We start from the raw sequence: 8,183 nt of genomic DNA, 5'->3' as shown, positions 1-8,183 counted from the left end.
CAGAGGAGGGAGAGCTTGTACCTGGATAAAACTTGGTCTTAAAGGTGCCACTGGACTGTTTTGGATTGCTAGCTATGGGGGGGGAGGAACATGCAGATCTGTCCTCGCAGAGGAGGGAGAGCTTGTACCTGGATAAAACTTGGTCTTAAAGGTGCCACTGGACTGTTTTGGACCGGGGGGAGCCCTGCAACTTACCTGGCTGCTTCTTGCTCTGACTGAGGGCTGCTGGGAGAAGGGGGCGGGGCTTGTTGCATGTGCCCGCCCCCTGGGCTTTTTACTGTCGGAGCTCCGCTCCTGCAGGAAATGACCCCTGCCCGTACTCCAATCCGGCAGCATTGGCATCGCATTGTGGTGCGTGCAGCCAGTCTAGCACACATCAGCCGGGAGGGATTTCTAATTCTCGCTTCTTGAACCCCGCCGTTCTGCCATTCCCAGGATTCAGAAGATTCCTCGCCTGTTAGTGGGAGCCGCGGACGGGTATCTCTACATGTACAACCTGGACCCCCAGGAAGGAGGCGAATGCACACTGATGAAGCAGCACAAGTAAGCACTCGCGTGGGTCCCTCGCGGGCTACCCTCGTTTTGGATCCAAGCTGTTTGAGGGTTACCAGTCTTGAAATAGAAGGAGCTGTCGGAGCGTGTGCCAGGCTGGTCTCCAGCAGCGATCAGAATTGAGAGTGCCTTTTAAGCTGCGGTGGCTCAAGTGGTCAAGACGCTGAACTGCAGGCTGTGGAAGGCCAGTAGTTGAGCAGTTCGAGACCCGAGTGTGCCACGTGACGGAGTGAGCTCCTGTCTCTGGCCCCAGCTCCTGCCAACCTAGCAGTTCGAAAGCAAGAAATTGCAAGTAGATAAATAGGCACCACTTCGGTGGGAAGGTAACAGCGTTCCGTGCGCCTTGGTGTTTAGTCACGCCGGCCACATGACCACGGAGACGTCTTCGGACAGCGCTGGCTCTTCGGCTTTGAAACGGAGATGAGCACCCCAACCCTAGAGTTGGACTCGACTGGCTTTCGAGCAAGGAAAACCTTCACCTTTACCTTTAAGGACTAGGCGTGGCTCAGAAGCAAATGACAGAAGGCCTTTCAGCCACGGTCTGGCCCACATTTCCCGATCGGCAAGTCCTTTTGAACTTACTTTTGCGTAAGCTTGCATCGGGTCCGGCCTTTGCACATATCCAGATGCAAATGGCCCTGTGCAGAGAGAGAGACTACTGTCTCCTTGAGAAACAAACGCAACAAAGACTGTGAAAATAAAGTTAAACCACTCTATTCACATGGTTGATTCTCACGTGACAATAATAATCCTTAGAGGAAAACTGACAGTGTGTATTGGCAGAACATCAGCGTACATAAATACAGCAAATTTAAAGATGTTCCAGAAAAGGTCCAATGGGTTTCACATGAAGAGTGCAAAACTTCCAGTGAGTCCAAAATCCTTACGAAGTTTCTGGATAAATACCCCATTTCGGATATCTTCCCCAGAGGTGGACTGCTTTCAGTTACATACAGATAGGATTGTGTTCATTTAAATCTCCAGTATCAGTTCTACACACCATCAAGGTTCAAAATCGTAAAAGGAAAGGCTTCAAATTGGGCTACCAGTCACACTTTAGAAGAGAATCTAATCTGAATTGTTTCAAAGTTGGTATTCATTGGTCCTTTTCTGGAACGTCTATACATTTGCAATGATGTGTTTTTGTATATTTGTATGCTGATGTTTTGCTGGTACACATTGTCAGTTCTGCTGTATGGTTTATTATTGCCATGTAAGAATCAACAATGGATGTGAATATTAGCGTTTATTTTCACAGTCTTTTGTTGTGTTTGTCGTTATCGTTATCTGGTTTGTGATTCTTTTGTTTTTAAATTTTAATAATTTTTATTACATAAATATAAAACAATTGAGACAGAGAATCGCAAACAATACAAACTACTGAACATTAATAATATGCTTGATATTCTGTTCAGTATATCTATCTAAGAATTACCTATTTTACACTCTTAACATGTTTTCTAATAATACCGTTGGGTTAGCAACCATCTTATATAAATGAAAGAATTTGAGTTCAACTAGCTAGCATTTAAGGAGCTGCAGTGGCTCAAGTGGGTATGACGCTGAACTGCAGGCTGTGGAAGGTCATTCATTCGGCAGTTCGAGACCCGAGTGTGCCGCATGACGGACTGAGCTCCCGTCTCTAGTTCCAGCTCCTGCCAACCTAGCAGCTCGAAAGCAAGACACTGCAAGTAGATAAAATAGGTACCGCTTCGGTGGGAAGGTAACAGCGTTCCGTGCACCTTGGTGTTTAGTCATGCCGGCCACATGACCACGGAGGAGTCTTCAGACAGCGCTGGCTCTTCGGCTTTGAAACAGATATGAGCACCGCAACCCTAGAGCCGGATTCGACTGGCTTTCGAGCAAGGGAACCTTTACCTTTACCTTTAGCTAGCATTTACTGTGATTCTTCTTATTGTCTCACTGTCTCCTCAAGAGAGCCAGGGCTCCTTCCTCAGTCCTCCGTGGGTTCAAATCCTCTGGTTTGCGGAGCTAACCATGGCTGAGTGTTTTGAGAGCGAACCAGGACTGAGTGTTCATAGCTGTGAGCTCACGAGCTGCGGGTTAACTCCGAAGCAGAGTTTGCATACCTGCTTCTGATCATGGCCAGACACTGCAGTTTGCCACTCTAGGCACGTATGCTGCACTGTGGTTAGCTCCTAAAGCACAAGGTGGGGGTGTCACTAGAGATGTGAAGGCCCGGGAAAAAAACAGAAATATTTGGGGGGAAACGGGTTTTTTTCGTTTTTTTCCTGAAGCCTTTTTTGTTTTTTCCCCGAAAAATTGGAAAAAGAAAAAAAAAGAAAAAATTGATTATGGAACATTTTATTTTAACATGATGACTAAAATATTTTAAGACAAGGTGTTCAAATATTTTCCAAATCATTTCTAATATATATATATATATACTGTATCAGACTGATCTAATTTCTGTGCACTGAGGACAAGCAAGTCCTAGGTTACAAACTGAGATCTCCAATGCAAGAACAAGAGGCATTTCTTCCTTTAGGAGGTGCGATTGTCAGAAGAAAATAAAAAGGTTTCAGTTTTGTTTTTGCATGTGGGTGGGTATTCTGTTTGTAATAATTGTTTGGATACACTATATTTTTAATATGCTAGTTGTGATCATTTCATGCCAAGTAAAAATGTCCATAGTCATATTTTATGTTCCTAAAGTAACAGAATGACTTTTCATTCTGGAAAAGACAAAAGAAATGCTAATGTAGCTTTTTTTTTCAATTTTTCTGAAAATTTCCGTTTTCCCCCGAAAAAAACTGGGGAAAAAACGGGTTTTTTTCCGAGCTTCAAAATTTCCGGAAATTTCACATCTCTAGGTGTCATGCCCAGAGGGTGCTCCCAGTCAGTCGGCTGATTGTTCAGGCAGCGTTATATCTGTAGCGAGCCAATCCTGAATGGACCAGAGTATCCAGACGTCTAGCCATGACCCGGATAGCCCAGGCCAGGTCGATCTCGTCAGAAGCTGAGCAGGGCCGACCCGGGCTAGTATTTGGATGGGAGGACTGCCAGGGAATACCAGGGTCATGACGCAGGGGCAAGCCACCTCTGAACGCCCCTTCCCTCCAAGCCCCACTAGGGGTCGCCAGAGGTCCGCTTGACTTGACGGTTAAAAAAAGAAAGACTATCCAAAAGTGTAGAACAAAGTTTGCGTCTGATAAAACTTTTAAGGCCCACAAAGATTTATCCATGGCAGGGCTATTTTTGGGCAGGAACACACAGGAACGGAGTTCCGGCTGGCTTCAGAGTTGGCCACGCCCACTACAGCCAAAACTTCTGCATGTGTGGTGACAGCGGGAAGGCCTGGAGATCAACCCCCCCCCTCCAGCAACTCCGAGGCGGGCAGGCCAGGGGGCCCTGGAAGGATCGGGGCAGCATTTAAATGACTCCCCGCACCTTCCCCGGCCTGTCCAAGGGCCAGCTTGCCCGGGCTCCGCACAGCCGTGGGGCGCCCTAGCAAGCCAAGGAAAGACATGGGGTGTGGCCTATTATGCTAAAAAACTGTGCTGTCGGGGTGTGGCCTAATATGCTGATAGGTTTCTGCTGTTGGGTGTGGCCTATTATGCTAATGGTTTCCTGCTGGGCTTTTTCTACAAAAAAAGCCCTGTTCCATGGTATAAGCTTTCGTGTGCAAGCACTCTTCTTCAGAGGCAGGAACAAAAGTGTGAATCAGTGGCTGTTGGTGTTGGACTGACAGAATCATCGAATCACACGGAGTCGGAAGGGGCCCTAGAGGCCGTCTAGCCCAACCCCCTGCTCAATGCAGGATCCGCCTAGAGCATCCCTGACAAGTGTTTGTCCAGCCGCTGCTTCAAGACTGCCAGGGAGGGGGAGCTCACCACCTCCCCTAGGCAGCTGATTCCACTGCTGCACAACTCTGACTGACCAAAAGGTTTTCCTAAGATCTAGCCAGTACCTTCCCGCCCTTAATTTCAACCCATTATTGCAAGTCCTGTCCTTTGCCAGTTTGGTGTAGTGGTTAAGTGCGCGGTCTCTAATCTGGGAGAACCGGGTTTGATTCCCCACTCCTCCACTTGCAGCTACTGGGTGACCTTGGGTCAGTCACAAGCTCTTTTGCCAGTTTGGTGTCGTGGTTAAGTGCGCGGACTCTAATCTGGGAGAACCGGGTTTGATTCCCCACTCCTCCACTTGCAGCTACTGAGTGACCTTGGGTCAGTCACAAGTTCTTTTGCCAGTTTGGTGTAGTGGTTAAGTGCGCAGACTCTAATCTGGGAGAACCGGGTTTGATTCCCCACTCCTCCTCCACTTGCACCTGCTGGATGACCTTGGGCAAGCCGTAGTTCTGACAAGAGCTGTTCTCTCAAGAGCAGTCCTCGAAAGAGCTCTCTCAGCCCCGCCTACCTCCCAGTGTGTCTGTTGTGGGGAGGGGAAGGGAAAGGAGTTTGTCAGCCACTCTGAGACACCTTTGGGTAGTGAAGGGCGGGGTATAAATCCAGCCTCCTCCTCCTCCTCCTCCGCCGCCGCCGCCGCCGCCAACAGGAACAGCTCCCTGCCCTCCTCTAAGTGAATAGATTCTCGTGACACATTCCACCATTTTTGTCCGCAAAGACAGCACTTGTGAGGAGGTGTTGCTTGTTGATGTAGCGGTGACATGCTTGCTAACGACTCCAGTGGTCACTCTGTTGTTCGGCTCTTTCCGCAGGCTGGACGGGAGCATGGAGCCAGCCAACGAGATTTTAGAATCGGCGTCACATGACCGGCCGCTGGTAGCGCAGACTTACAGTACTGCCGTGACTAAAGGTACTTACGTGAATTCTGCCCTACGAGACATGGTAGAAGTTAAGCCACAGCTGCCGAGCGGAGCGTGGAAGGAAGCCTTGCAAAGGGACAGTCGCAAAGGATTAGTTCCAAGTCGCATTCTGTGCCTTGGTCGGGAGCTTCTAAATCGACTGCTTTGGCGGACTTAGGCTCGGACTGACGCCTGGGTTACGCTCAGGGCAGCTAGCAACAAAGAAATTACAAACCATTAAAACCAATTATAACAGTGACAGTCCAATAAACCATTTTAAACATTAGAAGAGGAAAACCAGCGAGCCCAGTTTGGTGTTGTGGTGAGGAGCACGGACTCTGATCTGGGAGACCCGGGTTTGATTCCCCGCTCCTCCACCTGCAGCTGCTGGCGTGGCCTTGGGTCAGTCACAAGTTCTCTCAGAGCTGTTCTCTCAAGAGCAGTCCTCGAGAGAGCTCTCTCAGCCCCGCCTGCCTCACAGGGTGTCTGTCGTGGGGAGGGGAAGGGGAAGGAGATTGTAAGCCGCTCAAAATCTCCTTCGGGTAGTGAAGGGCGGGGGATAAATCCAATCTCTCTTCTTCTTCAATACATTCATTCACATAGTTCCAGCAATGCTAACTGGATGACAGGACCAAGATGGAATGGGCAGATGTAATAGGCCAGTTTTCAGGAAGGGAGGCCAGGTGGTTGGGCGTCCGCCGCCTCAAACAGGGCTGGCGGAACAGCTCTGTTTTACAGCACTCGTGGCAGCACACGTTCCGCTTTTAAAGCTTTCTGAACTACTAGTTACTGCATGTGGCAGTGAGTTCCATAAGCGAATACATCCATGCAGCACATAACTTTTAGGTTGTCCTGAATCTATTGCCAGTGGGACAGAATTTGAGTCCAGCGGCCAACAAAGCTTCATTCAAGCTTTTTGTGTGCGTACACACAGAAGCGTATACCTTGAATCAACCTTTGCTGGTCTTAATGGTGCCACTGGACTCAAACTCTGTTCTGCAGAGTTAAGACCAACACGGCTACCTCACCTAAACTATCACCAATACACTTCATTAGACATCCTGCATTCTAATATTACATTGTACCGTGCTAGCAGTTCACTTTCCTGTGTGTTTCCTGGTAATGTAAATAGTCCTTGGGGGTTTTTATATATGTGTATAGATATATGTAGGGCCGCGGTGGCTCAGAGGTGAAGACGCTGAGCTGCAGACCGGAAGGTCTGTAGTTCAGCAGTTCGAGACCCGAGCGCCACGTGACGGAGCGAGCTCCCGTCTCTGGCCCCAGCTCCTGCCAACCTAGCCGCTCGAAAGCAAGACATTGCACGGAGATAAATAGGGACCACTTCGGTGGGAAGGGAACAGCGTTCCATGCGCCTTGGTGTTGAGTCATGCCGGCCACATGACCACGGAAACGTCTTCGGACAGCGCTGGCTCTTCGGCTTGGAAACGGAGATGAGCACCGCCCCCTAGAGTTGGACTCGACTGGCTTTCGAGCAAGGGAAACCCTTATCTTTTATATCTATAGATATAGATATATTTAACCACTGGGAAGCATTCAAGCACGTGGTCTGCTTATGCCGTTCAAAGAACCATGTCCCCCCTCGATTCCTCCACACACCTCAGTCGGCCCTAAGACGGTTCAGCTGTGTTTTGGGACGTGCCTTCTCATCGTTCCGTCCGTTTTTTTTCTGTCTCTTCAGCCTACACGGAGGACCTAGGTGCAGTCGGTGGCGCTTGCCTCGAAGACGACACCAACGCCCTGCGATTGGACGAAGACAGCGAGCAGCCGCCAATGATTCTCCGGACAGACTGAGCCTCGGACCTGCAGACCAGCTCCCGAGGGTGGAGCGCGCCGGCCCAGCCTTTCTGGGAGGGGGGGGACGCTCATTGTCTGTGCTGCTACGAACCTTGACCTGAATCGTTCGAGAGGGAGAGAAAATGACGGACTCTCAGATAGTTCTAACACCGATGGAGATAACCCCATTCTAGCTGTGTAATTTCGATTCGATGCCATTAGGAGAGGGACGGGGGTGGGGAAACGCCTGGTTTCACTTTTGGTGGCTTCTAAAGCCTGCTTTATCTTTTAGCTGTGAAGGATATATCTCTACCTACATATATATATATATATATTTTGCTCTTCCTGTTTGCCAAAAACCTGCGGCTTGTGCAGTCTCCGGCACTCCCTAGCTTTGCATGCCTTCTTGTGCCAAGCGAGCAGATTCACTTTATAACAAAAAAAAAAAAAGTTTTCCATTTTTTTAAAAAATAGAACGAATCCATGTGCATAACACCTGGCTGCCCATCCGGGAGCAGGGAGGTTACAGTTCCGGGATTGGCGGATTGTCCTGCTCAGACGTACAGGTCTTCGTGCATGGCCCCGCACGTGCACGTGGTGGCAGAACACCACCGTCAGGACGCTTTTTGTTCCTTTGGCCTCTTCTTCCCCCCCCCCCCACAACCCGCTTCCTCTTTTCCTGGACTACTTTGTTAATTAAAACTCCTCCTGAACGCTGCCTGACTTGTGGAACTTGTCCTTGTGTTCTCCGGACGGGGGAAGAGGTCTCCGCTCCGGATATTGTTCTCGCTTTTTTTTTTCACCCCCTAAGGAGGCGACACGAACAGGCAGAACGGTACGAAGCACGTTCTTCGGCGGAGGGACCGGGAATTAAAAGCCGCCTCTCTGTCAGTCGCGTTGACTTTGCCGCCCGTCCACGGACCGAGCCAGCGTGTCCGGCGTCCAAAGGTGTCGTGTTACCAGCCCCGAAAGTATGCTTCTCCTTAGCGACTGTCCTCCCACCGTAAAGCTTTCTTTAATCCTTGGAAAGCTAGCCATCCTTGCTAACAGCTAGACGTCGGTCCCTTCAGAA

The 8,183-nt window shown here is 49.5% G+C and overlaps 1 protein-coding gene across 1 annotated transcript in view; it reads left to right on the top strand.

Annotated features, from left to right (window-relative positions):
• WIPI2 (WD repeat domain, phosphoinositide interacting 2) overlaps window positions 1–7,760 on the top strand; it is a 55,649-nt gene extending 47,889 nt beyond the window's left edge. The window contains exons 10-12 of the mRNA XM_015426754.1: window positions 436–543; window positions 5,231–5,328; window positions 7,017–7,760. Coding sequence (XP_015282240.1) covers window positions 436–543; window positions 5,231–5,328; window positions 7,017–7,129 — 319 coding nt within the window. The 3' untranslated portion in view covers window positions 7,130–7,760. The remainder of the gene's footprint in view (window positions 1–435; window positions 544–5,230; window positions 5,329–7,016) is intronic.
• Window positions 7,761–8,183: the final 423 nt, after the last annotated feature.

This window comes from Gekko japonicus, unplaced genomic scaffold, assembly GCF_001447785.1.
Source record: "Gekko japonicus isolate JY-2015 unplaced genomic scaffold, Gekko_japonicus_V1.1 scaffold4221, whole genome shotgun sequence".
Taxonomy (NCBI): Eukaryota; Metazoa; Chordata; class Lepidosauria; order Squamata; family Gekkonidae; genus Gekko; species Gekko japonicus.
The sequence above is the reverse complement of the archived record's forward strand: the minus strand, read 5'-3'. Positions and strand labels throughout refer to the sequence as shown.